The sequence below is a fragment of the Zootoca vivipara genome, chromosome 9 (genome assembly GCF_965207765.1).
Source record: "Zootoca vivipara chromosome 9, rZooViv2.hap1.1, whole genome shotgun sequence".
NCBI classification, from domain to species: domain Eukaryota; kingdom Metazoa; phylum Chordata; class Lepidosauria; order Squamata; family Lacertidae; genus Zootoca; species Zootoca vivipara.
In genome coordinates, this window is record NC_142592.1 from 46,687,438 (window position 1) to 46,709,031 (window position 21,594).

Here is a 21,594-nt window from a genome sequence, read left to right on the forward strand (position 1 = left end):
TATGTAAAAATATCCAGTATTTATATACCTGAAAACTGAGACAGGTACTGGGGGAAAATAGAGTTCTCTTTTTATGGGGGATGCTAGGGTTTTATAAGGAACAGCTGCACCCAAGTCTGACAGCAGATGTATTGATGCCTAGAGGAAAATACTCCAGTGCTGCTATGGCACTGTCAGCCTAGTTTCAGGGCCTGGTGATTCCTCTTCATCAATCCCACCAGGCTTTATGAATTATTGCCTCTCCAGAGCATCCCATTTATTCATATGCTGATGCACACCTGTACAAGCATTCGCAGAACTTCCATAAACACGTCAGAAATCCATCCTTGGCTGTAGCCTCCATTGCACATCTTGGAGAATATGTGTTCCTGCTGGGAACTTAGTTTGTGCTGTTCGTGTTGCATGCACACAATCACATCTGCAGCTAAACCCGCAGGCGTGGTGGGAATGTGCAAACAAACAAGTTACTATATTTTACATGCAGTGCCGCTTCCTTTGGATGTGTTGTTATTGTTCTAATTGCACACAGTACAATTTAATAATTAACTCATTCTAGTACCTCATCAGATTTAGATTATTTGCTTGCCATTTACTCTTAGATAATGAAGCGGCCTCTGTGTAGTAGTTTGCTCTCCATCCTCCTCCTAAGTTTTAAATAAAGGAAAAGCACAAGTGACATTATCATAGCCACATTTTCACTGAAAGGCTGCTATTCCTGCTTCTAACAGATCGTGCCCCCCCCCCCATTTTTTATTTTGGTTTCTCATTGTGGCTCACCTAATGAACATGTGCCACTGCCAGGAATGTCAGAGAATTCTGACAAATGGGAGCAGAAATGGCCAAAGTTCTCTTATTCATCCAGTGTCTGGAAGAGACATCAATGGAATATGCGTCAGAACAGAAATCCATGCCTTTTTACATCCCTGCAGAACTATAACGAAGTATGAATGCAAATCTTCTAAAAGAGAGAGAGTGAGTAAAAAATATGGGGCATGGATAACAACATATTAACTCTTCCACATCCCTGCTCTACATCATATCCTGCAGTTGGCAATACGTGGACCAGCCTTTTTTAACCTGGTGCCTCCCAGAGACGTTGGACTACACTCCCATTTTTCTCAGCCAATATAGCTGTGCCCTCCATATGCATTTGCTTGGTTGTCCTGGCTGCCTGGTGCTGATGGAATTTGTATAGTCCAGTGCATCTGAAGGGCACCAGGTTGACAAAAATTAATGTAGACCAGGCATCCCCAAACTGCGGCCCTCCAGATGTTTTGGCCTACAGCTCCCATGATCCCTAGCTAACAGGACCAGTGGTCAGGGATGATGGGAATTGTAGTCCAAAACATCTGGAGGGCTGAAGTTTGGGGATGCCTGATGTAGACAATGGCCGGTAAGCACATGCTTCTTACAGGTGTCTCAGTTGAACATTGACTCATTGTAAACAACAAATGCAGAAGCCCCTTAACCATCCAAGTCATGAAAAGTAATAGTTCATTCTGCACTAATCAGACTTCATCTGAGTACTGTGTCTATTTCTAGGTAACATACTTTAAAAACAACACATGCAAACGGGGGCATATTTAGAGGAGGGTAATGAAGAAGCTATGGTTTTCCCAGTAGTGATGTATGGAAGTGAGAGTTGGACCATAAAGAAGGCTGATCGCCGAAGAATTGATGCTTTTGAATTATGGTGCTGGAGGAGACTCTTGAGAGTCCCATGGACTGCAAGAAGATCAAACCTATCCATTCTTAAGGAAATCAGCCCTGAGTGCTCCCTGGAAGGACGGATCGTGAAGCTGAGGCTCCAATACTTTGGCCACCTCATGAGAAGAGAAGAATCCTTGGAAAAGACCCTGATGTTGGGAAAGATTGAGGGCACTAGGAGAAGGGGACGACAGAGGACAAGATGGTTGGATAGTGTTCTCGAAGCTACGAACATGAGTTTGACCAAACTGCGGGAGGCAGTGCAAGACAGGAGTGCCTGGCGTGCTATGGTCCATGGGGTCACGAAGAGTCGGACACGACTAAACGACTAAACAACAACAATGAAGAAGGAAAGAGTTGTGGAACTGGATGTGTTTAGCCTGAAGAAGAGAAGACTAGTAGACTGACTAGACATTGTACTACTTTTAAAAATAACTAAAGGGTTGTCACACAGAAGAGGGCAAGGACTTGTTCTTTGTTACTACAGAAGGCAGGACTAGATATGTTGGACTTAATGTTTTGGTTGGTTGAACATTAGAAGAAACATTTTGATCAGTGTACTCCAACACAGTGCCCTCCAGTTGATAGTGTAACCAACCAGTTACCTAAGAGGTGGTGGTTTTCTCTAGCTGGAGATCTTCAAGCAGAGACTGGACTGGACAGCCATCTGTTTGGAACACACTTGCTGTGGATTACCTGCATATTTCCTAGATTTGGGCATCTAGATGGACTAGCCTACAACCCCTCTGATTCTATATAGTACAACAGTTGGGAGGATAGGGTTATGAAGGTAAAACTCCATTCATGTGAACATATTATTTCAGCTTTGAAAATGCTTCCAGAGAACATATTCACCTAACATTTATTGTGTGTGTGTGATTTCTTAGAAGAATTATTTCAATACATGTCTTAATTCCAAGGTACAAGCAGATGAGTCTTTACATCTGCTTATGTGTATGTATGTCTGAGAAAGAATAGCTGTATTTGTTGAATTGTTAACATCCTTTCATTCATTTGTACTGAAAGAGAAATCCAAAGCTCACCCTGCCACCTTTGTCCCTGAAAATCAATGCTGCACAATTGGAACACAAATTCCAGTCTCCATAGTTGCGTCAGCAGGGGAAAGAATCCTTTTACATAGACAAATACTGCTCAAAAGTTTAACTCAATAATTAGCAGCTGGAGTCTTCTGCTGATGAGCAGCTGAGACTATTCAGCAAGAGAATCTGAATTAACCACATCTGGGTGCTGAGTTAGCCTTTTTTCATCCATTGATATTTACTGAATCATGATTTTAACATATCTGAGGCATGCATTTGTGAATTTACCAAATTTCCTTTTACTCTTCTGGCAATGGTCTGTCTTGTTTCTCAGCTAGACATTACAGCAGTAGGGAGTGCCCCCAAACCCAAGGTTAAAAAGAGTCTGTTGTCGTACCACGAATTCATGTTAGCAAGTGCTTGCTTGGGGCATTTAAGAAAGAAATGAATAGAAACTGAAGCTATTATCCATGGTTAAGATCAGGCACCCCCAAACTCGACCCTCTAGATCAGGCATCCCCAAACTGCGGCCCTCCAGATGTTTTGGCCTACAACTCCCATGATCCCTAGCCAACAGGACCAGTGGTTGGGGAAGATGGGAATTGTAGTCCAAAACATCTGGAGGGCCGAAGTTTGGGGAAGCCTGCTGTAGATGTTTTGGGACTACAATTCCCATCATCCCCGACCACTGGTCTTGTTAGCTAGGGATGATGGGAGTTGTAGTCCCAAAACATCTGGAGGGCCGGGTTTGGGGATGCCTGGTTAAGAGTGTGGAGCACTGGTTGAAAATTAAACTTCTCAGGGTTTTAAGGAAAGATTTGCATGAAATAAGAGAGGTGGTATCATGCAGGTGTTCTAAGACGATGTTCCAAAGATATGGGGCAGCAAGGGAGAAAGTGAAGTATCTTTTGAGGGTACCAGAGACCTTTGGGTATAGGAAAAGCTAGAGGGGCAAAGATAACGGGGATCTAACAGGGTATAAGAGCTGGAAAAATCTCATTTTATCTGGAAAGGATATTCCCATCTTTGTTCCTCACAATCCCCATCCCACTAAGTGTTATCTGAGGCCTAAAGTGCTGGGAGCAGGGAATGTTTTTGCAGTGGATGGAGTTTGAGAAAATAATTCATCAAGAACACAGATGGCTGATTTAGAACCTAATAGGTATTAACACAGTATTTTCCCCAAGCTTCGCTCCTGATATTGATAATGTGTTATCTTTGCCAAGCCTCCCCTCTTGATAGCATGTTATCTTTGTCAAGTCAAGCCTCTGATAAAATCTTATTTTTCACTCACTGCTTAGCCTGATAAAATGTTGTTTTCTTTCGACTCCACTCTCTGCAAAAAGGGCGATGGAGGAGGAAAATGTTTCTTTAAAGACTTCTCTTTTCGGCAGAGTTGTACATTTCCCTAGGTCATATAAAGTGGGTTGCAGGGGAAAGATTGGGGACGAAAGTAAGAAGGCAGTAGTTTCATGGAAGGCTGAGAAAATAACAGGGGAAATCATTTGCAGCTCTATATTCCATTTACCTGAGAGGAACTTCGTGTGACTTAGTTTTAAGTAGGCATGCAGAGGACTGCCCTGTTAACCAGCTGGCCACTTCTCCTTACTTGGTTTTCATTTATAGACAAGCAGGTAGATTTAGCATCTAAGCAAATGTGGCATTTTGGGCAAAGCACACCTATTTTGACACCATATGACATCAGGCTTGGAGATGTCTCATCTCCAGTCTTGGTGCTAAGTACCACAGCACTAAGATGGGAGATACCGGTAAGTCTCTGCTTATATAGCCTACTTAGAATATGCACAAAAAAAATGGCAGTAGTGCCGTATCTGTACATGCAGATTCTGACTCAAGCAGAAGTCTCTTAATGTGTTTTCTAATCTGTCAAATGGCAGCTTCTAACGTGGCAATGCTACACTGTAGAGAGTAAGCCCATTAAATGCAATGGGAAGTAGTTCTGAGGAAACACGTACGGGAATTCACTGCAAGTAATGTTATGCGTTAAAAGCTGTAATTTTATATATTGCAGATGGGATTCAGTCTTGTACTAGCAAATTGAGGTTGCACAGCTAACATATATTTGGCACTCTTGTGCAACAAATCCAATTCAGGGGGAAATTGGACTTTCTACAGTAAGGAAAGTGATGGGGAAAGTGTAGGATAACAGTTGCTTGACATGATACTGTGTAAGTTCCCTGGAAAAAAATCCAAATGACTGTTCAATAAACAGTGAATATTATATAATCTCCCTGCAAACTTTGCGCAAACAGGTCAGGGTGAATCCTCAATAAACAGGACATTTGGAAGTGACATCTCTATCCATTCATCCATTCATTCATTCCAAACAGCAGCAGCAACAACAGCAACAAAAAAAGTGGATTAGTTAAATTAAAACCATTGTAGAAATAAGAATTTATCACTTATAAAAAAGCTTCCCCAGAATTTGTTACACTTTTTCAAACTGGATCATTTCCTTCAATGCTTTGCTGAAGTGGAGCTTGACTTTGCAGCAGCCCCAAAATAGCCACCTGTTTGTTGGTGTGATCTGTGCTGAAAAAAATTGCTGCTGGTCTAATTTATAGTGACAGCAAAGTACCTTCGTGCTACCTCACTGTTGCTGTCACTGGTTTCATCAAGGCAAAGAGACTTGAACCTGTACATGTGGCAGTTGCTCTCTGTGTTCAAAATGTTCTTGAGGTACCATTTTTCCAGATTCATTATACTATTCTCTTAAAACGTCCCTCAATCTGTAAGCATTTTCAGAGGTTTCACTCATTTCGGAATTAGAAGATGCCTTGTTTACAGTGCAGACATCTGGAGAAAATTGCTCAGCTTCGTTCAGCAGTCCTATCGGCTGCTGTCAAAACAGCTCATCAGGCAACATTCTCTAATTCCAGCTGATGCTACCTCGGAGCAACTTAAAAACTTACAGTAGGACACGTTGGTATAAAAATTCTCAGTGGGTGTGGGAATGAGATTCTTAGCATGCACTGTGATTGCTGTGTGGAGATGCAGGCATTGAAACACCAAATGGTTAGCAAAAACAGCCTCATCCCAGCAGCTGACATCCATCTGAGCAGTTTGTAAAGCCAGGTGTCTATAGGCAGCCAAAGCAGCAGCCAACAAATTCAGAATTGAGGGGGGGGGGAACCTATACTGAGCATTTTTCCTGCAGCTCAACACATTCTGTTCTATTCTTGCTTTATTTTTAAGTTCCTTGTGTTCTGTACTTATTAAATGTGTTTTGTGTTAATGTTCTTGTATTACTAATATGTGTGCGCATCATAACACATAACACATTTCATTAGGAAAAAAACACCTCATCCCTTTTGTTTCATTTTGGTTTTTTTCTTCCAAATTTTCCCCACCCCCACTGGGTGTGAAACTTATTAGACTGAATACAGATGTGCAGGTGTTATCTTGCCTTTCTGAGCACCCACCATCTGCTTACCCTATTGGTTTAGGGTCTGTTGTGACTCTTTTATTTATATTAAATTTTTAACCACACCTTTCTACCAAGTGGTTGGATTGGGATAAATAAAAAGTTCTGTACGTATCTGTTTGCCTTGGAATTTGAGTTTCTTTTTGGCCCAAATGTTCAAGCAGAGTGTACAGTAGTGAAATTAGTTGGTTCCTTTGAATCAGCCAGCATGTCTGTTTAGAAGTTACTGTAATTCATATATCTTTGTATAGAGAGAAAGATGTACATTCACATGTCACACAGTTTTCTTATCTGATTGTAATTTCTGAGTTGACTGTCCCTCTAAGACCAGGGGTGGAGAATATTTTTTGGGACTTTTGTCCACATTTCATTAGGGTAAATGTGATTGGGGCTTCATACTGTCAGTGTGTGGGGCCAACCCCCAAAATGGGTGGCATCCCTTTTCTCTTTTCTAGTCATAGTAATAGTCAGTTTATTTATATGACACGTTTTCCAATAATACATTAGTGCTCAATGTAAACAGTCTAAATGTACTAGTACATTATCTGTAAACAGGAGAAATATTACTCTGCAACACAATATTAACTATTAACAGTTCGTCTAAAACAAGCATCCCCACACTTCGGCCCTCCAGATGTTTGGGACTACAATTCCCATCTTCCCTGACCACTGGTCCCGTTAGCTAGGGATCATGGGAGTTGTAGGCCAAAACATCTGGAGGGCCGCAGTTTGGGGACGCCTGGTCTAAAATATCTCAGAAATTGAGGGGAGCATAAAGTTTACCAACAGGTAAGCCTTCTCTCCCTCTTTCTCTCCCTTTCCCCATCATTCGTCCCCCCACCCCACAAGAGCACTCACTCACTGTGGCACTCCTCCCCCCAAAAAAAGAAATCTGCTAGCCTGCCTCCAGTAAAGCATCAGTAAGGCAGCAATTGATTCCCAGTACACAGAACTGTCGGGAAGTGGTCTGGATGCTAAACCACAGAGGGCGGGTCCTAGAGTGGCATTCTAAAGGGCTCCTCTATCTGAGGATAGGGAACCATACTATTTTGAAGGACCATCCTAGCTCTGTGCTTGGCCAATGTGCACGTGAATGCCTTTCTGACAGACAGACATTTTCTTCTTCTTTGGTGGCTTGGGGGCCAGTGTGAATATAATAATAATAATAATAATAATAATAATAATAATAATAATAATAATAATATAATAGATTATTTATACCCCACCCATCTGGCTGGGTTTCCCCAGCCACTCTGGGCGGCTTCCAACCAAATATTAAAAACAATACAGCATCAAACATTAAAAACTTCCCTAAAAAGGACCACCTTCAGTTGTCTTCTAAAAGTAAAATAATTGTTTATTGTCTTGTCATCTGCTGGGAGGGCGTTCCACAGGCCGGGTGCCACTACCGAGAAGGCCCTCTGTCTGGTTCCCTGTAACCTCACTTCTCGCAATGAGGGAACCGCCAGAAGGCCCTCGGTGCTGGATCTCAGTGTCTGGGCTGAATGATGGGGGTGGAGATGCTCCTTCAGGTATACAGGACCGAGGCCGTTTAGGGCTTTAAAGGTCAGTACCAACACTTTGAACTGTGCTCGAAAACGTACTGGGAGCCAGTGTAGATCTCTCAGTGAAAAAAGTGGAGGGACATAGGTTGTCTACCTCTGCTTTCACAAAGTCAACATAACAGATTTTGCTTCACTTTCCTGGCACCTGTACCCTTATGACCGAAGAGGCTCAGCCCCAGAGTGAAAGAACTTGAATGTGCTGTCCAAAGAAAGCACCACCTTGTATAACATGTAATCCATACAGCCCCAGAAGAAATGTTTGGATTTGAGTTGCTAAACATATTCATATAGGGTCATGAGAATTTTGGCTGTCCTAAAGCAACACATAATTTGCATTCCGTAGCAGCCTGAGTATGTTTGTTTGGAAAAGGTGGGTGTGAAACTGCCATTCCAGTTGGGTATGTGGCATTTATTTCATTTTATCCTTATTATTGAATTCTTAAAAGAGTCAGCTACTCAGACATTATAAATCGGTTTTAGAAATCATGTGAGGGGTGGGTGGGTAGGCAGGCGTAGATGAAAACAAAGAGATGGGGATATGAAGCATAAGGCGTTCTTTCCTTTAAATGGAAAAAAATATGGGATTATCCCATTTCTTAAGAGAGGGGGGGGGACTGGGTTTTCATGCGGCCTGTGGGTTGCTTGTTTCTACTCCTGTCACAAATAAAGCCAAACATAAAATAGAAAGTCTGTTTCTCTGCTCTGCGTAACTATGGAAAAAAGAGGGTGGCTTGGAACCCTCTGGGAAATGATACTTGTGTACTTCAAACAGTACCACGGTTTTGTGTGTTTCCCCCCCCCCCCAATCACAGGATATGGATGTGCTTTCTGGGAGTAAAGTTGGGTCAGGGCCGTCTTAAGCGCCCCTGGCGCCATGGTGCACCGGATCCTTCCGGCGCCCTCCCGTCCCATTTCCCAGCGTGGTGGGCGGGTGGGCGCCGCTGTGTGGCGGGCAGGCAGGCACAGCGGGGTTGCCGTGCGCGGCGGACCGGCCAGCCAGCGGGTGGGCGCAGCTCACGGCGCCCTCCTGGCGGGCCAGCGCCGTGGTGCCCTGCGCCACCCAGCCTAGCCGTAGGGCCGGCCCTGAGTTGGGTATTTATAACTTCATGTGAACCACTGCAGTAAGATTACCACTAGCGATAATAAGAAATTTTCGCTGTAAATAGTCTTCCTTAGTAACTGTGGTAATATAGCATTAATAGTACTCAGTTGTTTATCTAGAACAGTTCCATCACCACCAGTTGTTTTGCATGCCCACACACATCACTGTGGTTTTAGCAGCTGTTCATAATTACTAAAATACTTGGCAATGGCTACATATCTGATAGCGCCTAACACGTTGGTGTTACACAACTGCTTTCTGGCAGTAGATGTATCAGAGTCATTAATAATAGAATTGCTCACCGATAATATCAGAACTAAAGATTATGGGGACAAGGGCGTACCCACCATGCGGCAAGTTAGGGCAGCTGCCCTACTCTAGAAGCAGGGCTGGTGGGCAGAGGCGGAGCACAGCCCGGCGGAGCGCGAGTTCGCCATTCCCGCCGCACCGCGCCGCACCCTCCCTCCAGCTCCCCGGCGCGCCCTCAGGCAAGGCCAAGCGCGGCGGGGAACCAGGGAGCGCGGCGCGGTGGGCGGGAACGCCAAACTCGCGCTCCGCTGGGCTGGGCTCCGCCTCCGCCCACCAGCCCTGCTGCTAGGGAGGGGCACAGCCCGGCGGAGCGCGAGTTCGCCGTTCCCGCCCGCCGCGCTGCGCCCTCCCTCCAGCTCCCCGTCGCGCCCGCTGGCAAGGCCAAGCGCGGCGGGGAACCAGAGAGCGCGGCGCGGCGGGCAGGAACGCTGAACTCGCGCTCCGCTGGGCTGGGCTCCGCCTCCGCCCACCAGCCCTGCTGCTAGGGAGGGGCACAGCCCGGCGGAGCGCGAGTTCGCTGTTCCCGCCCACTTTGTGGCCCCTCCCCTTCCGTGCCTTGGCCCCTCCCCTTGCCCCCCCCCTAGTTTTGATCCTGGGTACGCCCATGTATGGGGAAAACCAGTGCTTTCTTTCTAGAAAAAGAGATGCTACCTTAAAAAGCACTGAAAATGCATGCCACACCAACTCCCGATCCATCCAGGGTCTACCAGAACTCTCAAGGGAGGTGCTGGAACTAAGTTCTGGAGTGTTCTGGCTGAAAAAAAAAGCCCTGTGGAAAACATAGGAGAGAACCTGGGGACTGGAAACACGTGCAAAATTATTCTATTCTCCTATTTTCTGTAATTGTCTGCACAGTAGCATCAGTGGTGTATTACAAAGGTCTCCCACCCCAAGCTCCATATTGTAATACTCAAACACCAAAACTTGGTACTGGATGCAGGCAAAATGTTTTTCCTGGTCTTGTATAGTGTTTTGCTTAAACTACGTCACTTCCTGACCACTTTCACTGCTGAGAGGCTCCTTGTTGTTAAACTCTACAATGCTGTTAAGTTTGGAGGAGAGGTCGTAGGTCATTGGAAGAGCACATCCTTTGGATGCATAAGGTTCAATATCTGGATTCAATCCCTGGCATCTTCAGGTAGGGCTGGCACAGACTCTTCTAGTAAAGCTTCCAAGAGTGGCTGCCAAACAGTAGAGTCAATACTGTGAGCTAGTGGACCAATCTTCTGATTGAGTTCAAAGCAGTTTCCTACGTATTCTGCATTTGCAACAGACCTAACTTCTTTTGTCGGCACCTGTCTGTCTTGAAAGACCATGGAGGAGTGCACCTTTGGGGGTGAGGCCAAGCTGTTGGACGGTTGCAGCACTTCCTGTGGCTGTAGAGACTGATGCGGGAGAGACATGTTTTGTTGCAGCTGGGACGGATGAAGGCATCCAGTTGTGCTGCTGCAGATGCACCATGGTGTTTCCTCTCCCTGTGCTCCTCCCAGCGGTCATTTCTCCTCTGATTACTGCTATAGATGCACAACTTGACTGCCTGTCTTCAGGCACTGCAAGGGATTCTAGCCTTCGTGTCACATTTCCAGGCATTTTTGTAACATCAAGTTGGTCTGCCAATTGGCCGGGTGCCTGAACCCAACTCCCTATGGAGCAGGTCCTTGGGGACCCTGCCATCTTCCATTCTCTGGACATGACCAAGCCAGCGTAGATGTCATTGAGACAAGAGTGTGAACATGCTGTGGGCTTGGGAGAGCACATCTTTGTTACTATGCAACAGATACCTCTTAATTTACAAACTTTCCTACGTTTCAGACGAGCTGTTTGGGTGAAATCCATGGTGCAGAGAGAGATTGCAATGATTGTAACCAGGCCTCACAATAAATCTATCATGTTGGAGCTAGAGAGAAGTGGGCTTGCCATGACTAATCACTTCCAAAGAAAGTGACATGGGTTCTGTGTGCAACTCACTTACATTCGCAGAATAACTAGCTGCTGAACAAGACAGAAGGTGCTACTCTGACCTGATTCCTGAGTTACAGGATTGGTGTGACTTTTGTTCTGTTGTGACTCTCTTCCACATCACATTGGTAATGCAACAACAATAGCAAAGCATATGGCAGGCACAGGATCAGATGGCAAGAATGACAGTAATGCTCTGGTGGTGATGCCACCTAAGTTTGAAGCCAGAGTGTGGTTTCTCACATATTTCTGGTCTTCCTACATAGGTTGTATCCAATGTTAGTTGTACTCAGAGGAGACCTATTAAAAATTGTGGCCAGGGCCAACTTGGGTCCATTAATCTTAATTGATCTATTTAATTGAACTTGGTTGCCTATTATGGTTTCTATAGTCTTACATTATCAGAAGGTCTTGAGACATCAACTACATCACATATATAACAAGAAAGATAGGACATACCTGATGCAGAGGCAGAACTAGCTGCTCCGGCACACAGGGGCGGGGGTAGCCACCCACAGGGGCACCGCCCACGGCGAGCATCCCAGGGGAGCGGGGCGGTGATGTCAGCCCCCCTCAGGGATGACACCCGGGGCGGACCGCCCCCCCATTTCTTCCGCCAGTGACCTAATGGCAATCGATATACAGTATTGGGTTAGTCATCTGCATAGATGTTTGTTTGTTTTTAGCAATTCAGGACTTTTACAGAAAAAGGTCCTCTCTTTTGAAACCTAAATTTTAAATGTCATTTGTATCACTGCCTCTTTCCCCCCCTCCTTTCATCCTAGATGGAAAGCCAGTGTCATTGTCTCCAATTGAATCTCAGCCCCACAGCCCTCGTTACACAGCCACAAGTCAACGTGAAAGAGAGAGCCTGGAGGTACGCATGCGAGAAGTGGAAGAGGAAAACCGGGCACTTCGCAAGCAGCTCAGTCTTGTGCAGAGCCGGGGCCTGCCCCATCGCCGAGGCAACCACTCAAAAACTTATTCCATGGAGGAAGGGACTGGGGACAGTGAGAGCCTACGGGCTGGCATCGTGGCAGGGAACAGCTCAGAGTGCGGACAACAGCCAGCAGTCGAGAAGTGTGAGGTAGGTAGATTGTTCTTCCATCTCAGGCCATACTTCTCAATGTTTGGCTGGGTACCTTTTCCATGGATGCATGTGTGAGAAAGGGACAACCATGCTCTGCAGCTTCTTTGAGTGCTTTTGTCTGGCTTGAATGGGTCCTTGAACTGCTTACCAGGGTAGAGAGATGCATGTGGGGCGGTGGAATAGAAACCTTTGACCCCCTAACTGGGTTGCTGGAATGCACCTATTGTATGAAGGTCATATCTGTCTACCTAAACTTTCTGTGCCCTGAGAAGTTTCTGGCTTGCATGCCAACATGAAACTGGATTATATAGTAGCACATTCCTGCTGTCTAAACTGCATAGGGATTAAAATGTATTTTGTAACTGCCCAATTTTTTTTTTTTTTTTGCTTCTGGCTCTACTAGTTTCTGACATGCAGCCACCAAGACGTTGCCAATGAAGGACTTGTGGGTTGCAAACAGGTTCTCTTCCCCTGCTCTGTTGAGAACTGGTTGGCTTTATTGGGGCCTTTGCCTGCTTTCAGTGCTATACCCACGACATGGGCCATTGGCAAATAATTTTTATAGAATCCATATATATTTTCTGCTTTTGTGGAAGCAAGCAAGTCATGTCAGTGGCAATGCTGTGTGCTTGTTGATATGTAATTTAGTGTCAGGAAAGTTGGAAGCAATGCAGAATCCATATTATTTGAACACAAAAGTATAAGAAAGACTGGAAATAAAAGTGATATTAAAGAGAAAAGACATTTGCTTATATGGCATAAGATAAATTTGTAGTTAAGAGTTGGTAGAATACCATCATGTCCAAGGACAGCAACTCAGTAAAATCCTGGCAAGTTCCATAGGACAACATTTATGTTTGTATCAATTATATTGTCTAATTTAATGGCTTCTGTTACACCTCAATCTTCAAAGTCCAGTGGATAATTCCCATCATCCCTGACTACTGGTCCTGTTAGCTAGGGATGATGGGAGTTGTAGTCCCAAAACATCTGGAGGCACGAGTTTGCCTATGCCTGCCTTAAATTCTTCTCTGGCTTAGAATAACCTGCCAAGCAGAGAATAATCCCTGGTTTCCCTTCTCGGTCCCCAAACACCCTTCCTGCCAGTCTCCTAAACATCCTCCCCCCCTTTAGGAACACTTCCCCAACATGGCACCCTCTGGCTATTTTGTACTGCAACTCCAATCAACCCCAGTCAGCATGGTCAATGGTTGGAGATAAAGCAAGAGGTAAGGGAAGAGGATGCTTTTTGGGGAACTAGCAAGGAGGGACTCTTGGGGATCAGGGAGGTAGGTTATTTCCCCAAGCTTTTGGGTCTGTTTTCCCCAGATTTTGTTTAGTTGACTTCAAAGTCAGCTGGGAACAAGTGGGTGCAAGCTCACTCTCTATCAGACTCCACAGACCTCCTAAGACCCGCTGAATACAGCAGACACGTCAGCTTCATTTAGACCTTGAAAATGTGTCAGTTTCCCCAAAGATGTGCAGCGGTAAATATGACAATGGTTTTCACGGTTGTTACACAGCATCACTGACTCCATTGTCTTCTTTCTTCCAAGATGTATTTGTGATTGTCACTCACTCTCATTTTGTGAACTATATCCATTCAATTTCAAAAGGAGCTGGGAGGAGGTGATACCTCACTTGAGTAGAAGAAAGCCAAGTTTTTTGAGGGCACTTAACAGAATACACCAAGGAGAAATCAATAAACAATGGTATCGGCAAGTTCTGAAAATAGCTGCAAGCAGCTATTGAGAAGCTCGCTTCCTAATTTCAAAGTGTAGATGGGAGCAGCTGGCCAGAATATCTCTATCTCTCTCTCCCTCTCCCTCTCCCTCTCCCTCTCCCTCTCCCTCTCCCTCTCCCTCTCCCTCTCCCTCTCCCTCTCTCCCTCTCACACACACACACACACAATTCCAACCAATCAACAAAACTTATCAACGGAAAGGAAATCTCTTGACAGTTCTAGATCTGCCTCCTATGCCCACTTCACAAAGAGCAAATCTCACTGAATGTGGTGGAACTTGCCAAGCATGCATAGGGTTATATGGTAACTATCTTCTGAGTCATATTTGTCAAGGGAATTTTTACACCACCACAATATTTCCCAAATGGTAGGTGGTCTATAGATTCTTTACATAAATCAATAAAAGAGTACAGGATGATGATGATTTGCCTTTGTAGTATCCAGACTACTCTTTTTATTTTCTACTTTTTATGAGTTTGATCTGAAACTGTAGGAATCAGAGAGGGAGAAATCCTATGCTCACCTAGGTGAGACTGTGGGAGATAGGCTGTCAAATCTAACAATGCACGTTCTTGCTGGTTAGCATGTGAAGGGGTTAAGGACTTAGCACTGTTTTGCTGATAGGCAGACGCAGACCATAAAGATGTAATTGGCAGAGAAGGCTCTGTGTGATGTCATTTCCCCTCCTCTCCTGGGAGGGAAAAAGCAAAATAAGTATTTCCTGTTCCTTCTCTCCCCACCCTTCTCTTCAGCCAGCTATGGAGGAAGACATGCCTCTGATGGTTTTGCTGTAAACACAAGTATTTTACCTGCATTTACTTATAATGCTGTTGCTGCTAGGGACAAATGCTTGCCTGCGGGTAAAACATACGCTTTAAACTTGCTTTTCAGTCTGTAGCCTGTTCCTTTGACTAACAGGGTAACAAAGTGGGAAATCAGCCTAGCAGCTGATTCCTTTGCTTCCAATTAAACTGCTTAAGATGAGATTTAAACTCTGCTCATTCCAGCACTTTTAAATGCCAGTACTAATTCTTTTGTCTGATTCTTTTGTCTGTTAACCAACACACTTAGGTTTGTAGGGGGATAAAATATAGTTAATTATATTCCCTCACCTACCTAATAAAACCCATCAGATACAAGGGATGCTAAGAAGTCATCACTTCCTTGGCAAGGACATCAGTTCCCTGGGTTAACATTAATGAATTCAATTAACATCCCCCCCCATTCCCCAGGAATCAGGATACCAGACAATAAGTAGAAAATGAACGAACACATACGGTATCCTCATTTTAGCACACCTACAGTTATCACTAGATGTTGCAGGATATTTGTTTGTCGCCCAAATCAACAGCCCCATTTTCTTCCCCTTGATTCTCTTTTCCTAATAATTGAATAACAGAGAATGCATGACATCACATCATCACTTGGAGAGATTATCTGTCTTCTGCAAGCAGAACCCAGTGAAATGGAACAGGGATTTGGTAATTTCCAGAGAGGTGGCTGTGTTCTATTGCAGCAGAAGGATATGAAATGCAGAAAATTACAGACTATGGTAATTGTGTTATTAAAAGTGGCCGGTCACAAAAACAAAACAGTAGTTGATGACACAGGCATCCTGGTTTTGGTAAGCCACCTAACACATGCAATGTGGTGGAAAAATCCATTGCTTCTATTCTGTTCACACTGAACCTCTTGATGAATTGTAATTCAGGGTTTTCAAATTGTAGTCTACCTTTGATATTTCCTGGTTCTAGTACAGCCACCTTACAGTCAATCCCGAATTTGCTGGGAGGTTAAAATTTCCCACTGTTTTTGGTTATTGCTATTTCTGATGTTAGATTTATGCCCATTAATTGCTTTGCCATTTGTCCTACACAGAACGAAGAAGGGTATTGTTGGCAGATGATTTGCAATATGATGATGATGATGTGTCATTATTAGATATGGTGGGCAGAGGGTGGATGAAACATGAAGCTGTTGTTTTTGACAGCTATGGGGGGGGGAATCTGTGAAAGCTAAAATCTGTGAAATCCAGAAATCTGTTGTTGTATATACCGTAATATGTCCAGTGCATTCAACATGCAGTCTTATTCAGTGGCAAGAAAACCTTCCACTATCTTCTTCCACTGCCTTGTTAAAGTAATTCGCTTAGGGCATATTTTCCTCACCAGCAGTTTGATAATGATATTCCCATGCTTTTGAAATCTTGCAGATCATTTTTAAGTAATGGGTTGTTTTTTGTTTTTGTTTTGCAGGGGTGGGATTAGGAGATTACTGTTTGCTTTACTAGAAAATGCACACGAAGCAGTTTTCTCCAACCTGGTGCCCTCCAAATGCTTTGGACTACAGTGGCCGTCAGCCCCATCTGCTGATGGGAGCTGCATGCAGTCCAAAACACCTAGAAGGCACTGAATTGTTGAAGGATGATTTCAGCTCTCTCCCATCTTTCTTGTGCTCCTGCAGAAATTTGGATGGCTGAATCTCTTAAGGCCCAGAGGTATATGTGCTGCAGCCAATTTTGGACAAGGGAATAGCTGCTAAAAGGGGTGACTAGATTAGATGGCCTTCCAGATTATAATGACTTTTACCAGTAAATTTACTTGCTCAGCAGGGGATTAGTGTTATGCCCCAGGCAGTGGTTATGTAAAACATGAAACTTCCCTGCTCTCACCATGCACCTATCTTAACCACACAGTATTTTGATAATGAAATAGCTTTAACTTTTTCCTCTTAAAAGATTCACACAGTAATTCAGCGACAGAATGTAAGCTTAATTTAAACATCCTTATTATCAGATTTGCCTTCTGGGTTCTCATCATTTATCCTATTACTGGAAATGCCAGTTATCTGTTTACGAGAGAGGTCCAATTTCATTCCACCCAACCCCCCAACCCCATCCATAGTAAGACATTATTTTAGCTTCCTTTTCCTTAAGGTAGGGGAGAATTAAGGCCAGAAAAGGGAGGTTAAGATGAGGATTGTGTGATATAGCATACACAAGGGGTTGAGACCCTCTGGGGTTTGAAGAGGGATGCCTCTGCACTCTTCATCATAATAAAAATAAAAATTCTTTAAGATTCTGAGGATCATATTTTGAGAAATGCTATCTGACTATAGAATCTCTCTTCTGTCTGACTATAGAATCTCTCTTCCCTATGTTACTTCATGTTGCAGCCCAAGTCCAGCTTCCTATTCCTGCATGTGGTGTTGGATTTTACATGTCTCCTTGTTATATTACTCCTTTTTATATTTAAAATGCCCTGCCCCTAGCCCATTGAGTTATATAATCCATTCAAGTAAAAATTCAATAAATAATATTCTTTAACATTAGCAATTTTGTTCCAAAAACAATTTTTGATTCATATGTCTGGCTTTACAACAACAGTAAATGACTATTATCCCCATTTGGAGGATTGAGTTTATTGGAGGACAAAAGATTGCTAAAGATGTGAAAATTTTAAATATATATATATTTTAAATGGGAGTAGCTAATCACCTGGAGAGGTAGCAGGACCTTTCAGATGACAGTAGCATTAAAGGAGAACTGAAAAAGAGAGGGGTTAAATGAACTATTTGAATAGGCCTTCACTATGGAAGTTCTTTTGGTTTCATGATAGATAGCTCACTTTAAAATATCAACTCATATTAAAGCCAAATTTAATATGGGGAATTATTACGAATGGGCGTGTCTGCTGTGGAGTGTCTTCATCTGGAATTACAACACACATTGCTGAATTACAACTTATTACCAAACTTAAAACCATGGAGAGACCTGGTCTGAATAGAGACTTTGGATTCTTATCTCATTATACATGATAAAGCTATTTTTGGCCTTCTCGTCCCTTGCTTTTTCCTGTAAGACCAATTGCATTCGTTAACAGTTGTCAACAGGTTTACCACACCTATCAGCCAATCACCCATTCCCACCACCCTTCTGAGTAATACCCCTCCCCACCCTCTCACTATATGACTTCTGTTTCAGTGTATCTGAAGAAATGTGCATGCACATGAAATCTCATACCAAGAACATAGTTGGTCTCTAAGGTGCTACTGGACAATACACACACACACACACACACACACACACACACACACACACACCCATCTGGAAAACTTGTATAGTTCTAGCTCTTTTGCCTCAGAAGGGTATCCTAGTACAGTGGTACCTCAGGTTAAGTACTTAATTGGTTCCGGAAGTCTGTACTTAACCTGAAGCGTACTTAACCTGAATCAAATTTTCCATTGAAAGTAATGGAAAGTGGATTAATCCGTTCCAGACGATGAAAAACACCCCCTAAAATAGCAATTTAACACGAATTTTACTGTCTAATGAGACCATTGATCCATAAAATGAAGGCAATAATCAATGTACAGTGGTACCTCAGGTTAAGTACTTAATTGGTTCTGGAAGTCCGTACTTAACCTGAAGCAAACTTTCCCATTGAAAGTGGATTAATCCGTTCCAGATGGGTCCACGGAGTACTTAACTTGAAAGTACTCAACCCGAAGCGTACTTAACCCGAGGTATGACTGTACTGGGAAAGATACAAAAAAAGAGCTCCTGAAATTTCAGAGAATTTTCTTAGATGCTTTTTTTGTTTAAGAAAAAAATATATAACTAGGGGAGGGCATTATAGTTCATAAATTTATGAATGCTAGAGAAGAGTAGATAGGTTTTTGTCCAAATTACAAAATTCGTTACAAATGAAATAGTTGGGTGGTAGATTCAGCAGAGGCAAAAGGAATCATTTCTCTTATGGAATTGATTGCCCCAAGAAGTGATTATAGCCCCTATGTTAGATAGTTTATAAAAAGAGTAGAGAAATTGATGGAAGATAGAATGTAATCACTGTGTTGCAAAGGAAGTATAGCGTTGCTGGGGGATATACAATGGGGGAGAGTTGCTGCCTTCAAGCCCTAGTTGAGACTTCCCACAGGCATCTGGCTAGCCACTGCTGGGAACAGGATGATGAACAAAATGGACCTTTAGTCTCGTTTCAGCGGGACTTCGTGTTCTCAAGGCCACCCGGTGAGATTTGAACCAGCTGTCTCTGCTGTTTACATGAGCTTCAGCAAAAAAAGACAATAATGTCAAAGTAATTAAAATGAAAAGTAACAGGGATGTTTCTTCTGTTTTCTTTTTCAGGCCTTAGAGGACATACCTTGATGCGAATTATTTGCTTCTTAGTATATGTGAGAGTCAGTGTGTTGTATGAGAGTTAAGGAAAGCTAAACCAATTAAGGAAGAGAGCACATTCAATATTGAATCTGATTAATCCATGAAGTATCATTGAGTTTTGGGACAGAGATCTACACCAGTGGTCTCTGTTGTTTATATGGGTTTTGGTGAAGAAGAAGAAGAAGAAGAAGAAGAAGAAGAAGAAGAAGAAGAAGAAGAAGAAGAAGAAGAAGAAGAAAGACAATACTGCCATACAGTGGACCCTTGGGTTACGCAAACTTTCAGGTTGCGAACATGGCAACCCCAGAAGTGTATACTTCCAGGTTTTGCCGCGCACATTTGCACAGAAGCGGCACCTCTAGATGCGGACTTTTCGGGGTACATACGGACCCCCAGAATGAATTAAGTTCATATCCGGAGGGTCCACTGTAATTCAAATTGTGGTGTTAAAAACAAAACAAAACAAAAGTCATTTAGAAATTCACTCAAAAAGAATGGCTGGCTGGAGTAGTAGTACTTCTGTGTTAAAAATGGCAGCCTCTCAAATCAGGAGGAGGAGGAGGAGGAGGAGGAGGAGGAGGAGGAGGAGGAGGAGGAGGAGGAGAAGAAGAAGAAGAAGAAGAAGAAGAAGAAGAAGAAGAAGAAGAAGAAGAAGAAGAAGAAGAAGAAGACGACGACTAGGGGCATGCTTAGCATTAAACCACATATCTATGATTCTCTATGAGATCAGCTATTGAGAGGTATCTTCCCCGTGGTTAGTTTATTTGTTCCTTGGTTGAGATAAACTGGGTGGCAATTTTTGCTGGGCTCTTTGTGTGAGCATCAGCATGATGGGATACTTCTTGCCTTGATTCTGCTCACAAGAATCAACCCTATAGCAACCCTATTTCAAATTCATGGGGGCTGCTGCTAAAGGAAACATGAGCTTTTCTTACCTTCCCCATCCCCTCCAGCAGGATGGCACTTCCCCATGTCCCTGATTCTTGGAATCAGAGAATTCCTGCAGTGCAGGAACCACACCTAAAGAACCCCAGACAGATGTGTTCTGTGCACAAATTTTTACCAAAATGTACCTTCATTAGGAAGAATGCAAACCAGGCAAAGCACCCCAAGGCCAGAAATTGCACTTCGGATTTCATGTTTTGTAAAACACATTGATACATAACTTCAGTATAGTCGTAAGAACATAAGAAAATCCCTGTTGGATCAGGTCAAAGGTTCATTCGACATCATCTTCTCACAGCGGCCAGCCAGATACCTACCGGTATGGGAAGCCCACAAGCAGGATCTGAATGCAGCAACACTCTCTCCACTTGTGATCCCCAGCAATTGGTATCCAGAGGCATTCTGCCTCCAGCAGTGGAGGTAGAACATAGCCCATTGTGGCCAATAGGCATTTAAGCCATCTTTTGTAGACCTGGTATCACAGAGGCACACACTTCTTAGCTTCTCTCAACAGAGCATATGAATGCAGCTGAGTACTTACTTGTGTCAGGAGATTGTCTATTGGCTCCAAATACTTTCTCATTTTATTCCTAGGATTTTTTCCTCTTCTTATCTAGGGTCTTCTCGTCTAGGAGATCTCAAATCTAGCCTTCGTTATTAATAATACTGATGTTATTAGCTGCCTACCTAGAACAGGCATAGGCAAACTTGGCCCTCCAGATGTTTTGGGACTACAATTCCAATCATCCCTGACCACTGGTCCTGTTAGCTAGGGATGATGGGAGTTGTAGTCCCAAAACATCTGGAGGGCCGAGTTTGCCTATGCCTGACCTAGAACATGTGAACTCTCCCTGGAAAGGGTTTTTGTTTGGTCATAAACTTGGGAAGTCTCAACTTATTTGTGAACTTCTGAAGGCTGGTTATCATAACTTCTACCATCCCCTTTTCCTGCATCATATTCTATATCTATCTATCTATCATCTATCTATCTATCTATCTATCTATCTATCTATCTATCTATCTATCTATCCATCTATCATCTCTCTCATCTATATCTATCAATCTACATAATAAAACTTCAGGTGTCTTGAAGCAATTATTTCAAATGTATATGGTGTTACAAATATTTAACATACGTGCTGTTTAACATACCATACAAGCGTCAGATGAGCATTAAGCACAACAAATGGCATTATTCGATAGTGGGACTGTTTTCCTGTTTAATGAATAATAAAAGTGAAAGCTTAAATTGCTCTTATTCCCCGTGCTTTCATTGTCTCTCTCTTTCTTTCTACTTAGACAATCCATGTCGCCATTGTCTGTGCTGGATACAATGCCAGTCGGGATGTTGTCACACTCGTCAAATCAGTATTGTTTCACAGGTAACACCTTTATCTTGTCACATGTAAACATGATCTTTGTAAACATGATCAAATATGGTTTTGCTTCTTCTCAGTACAGTCTTTAGGTAATGCCATGTTCCTAGCCCATGCAAACAATACTTTCCAG

At 43.3% G+C, this 21,594-nt stretch overlaps 1 protein-coding gene across 2 annotated transcripts in view; it reads left to right on the forward strand.

Annotated features, from left to right (window-relative positions):
• The window catches only part of LARGE1 (LARGE xylosyl- and glucuronyltransferase 1), a 315,504-nt gene that overhangs the window by 127,899 nt on the left and 166,011 nt on the right, over nucleotides 1–21,594 (forward strand). For both annotated transcript variants that reach the window (XM_035126642.3, XM_035126643.3), the window contains exons 3-4: nucleotides 11,913–12,214; nucleotides 21,385–21,467. In XM_035126642.3, coding sequence (XP_034982533.1) covers nucleotides 11,913–12,214; nucleotides 21,385–21,467 — 385 coding nt within the window. The remainder of the gene's footprint in view (nucleotides 1–11,912; nucleotides 12,215–21,384; nucleotides 21,468–21,594) is intronic.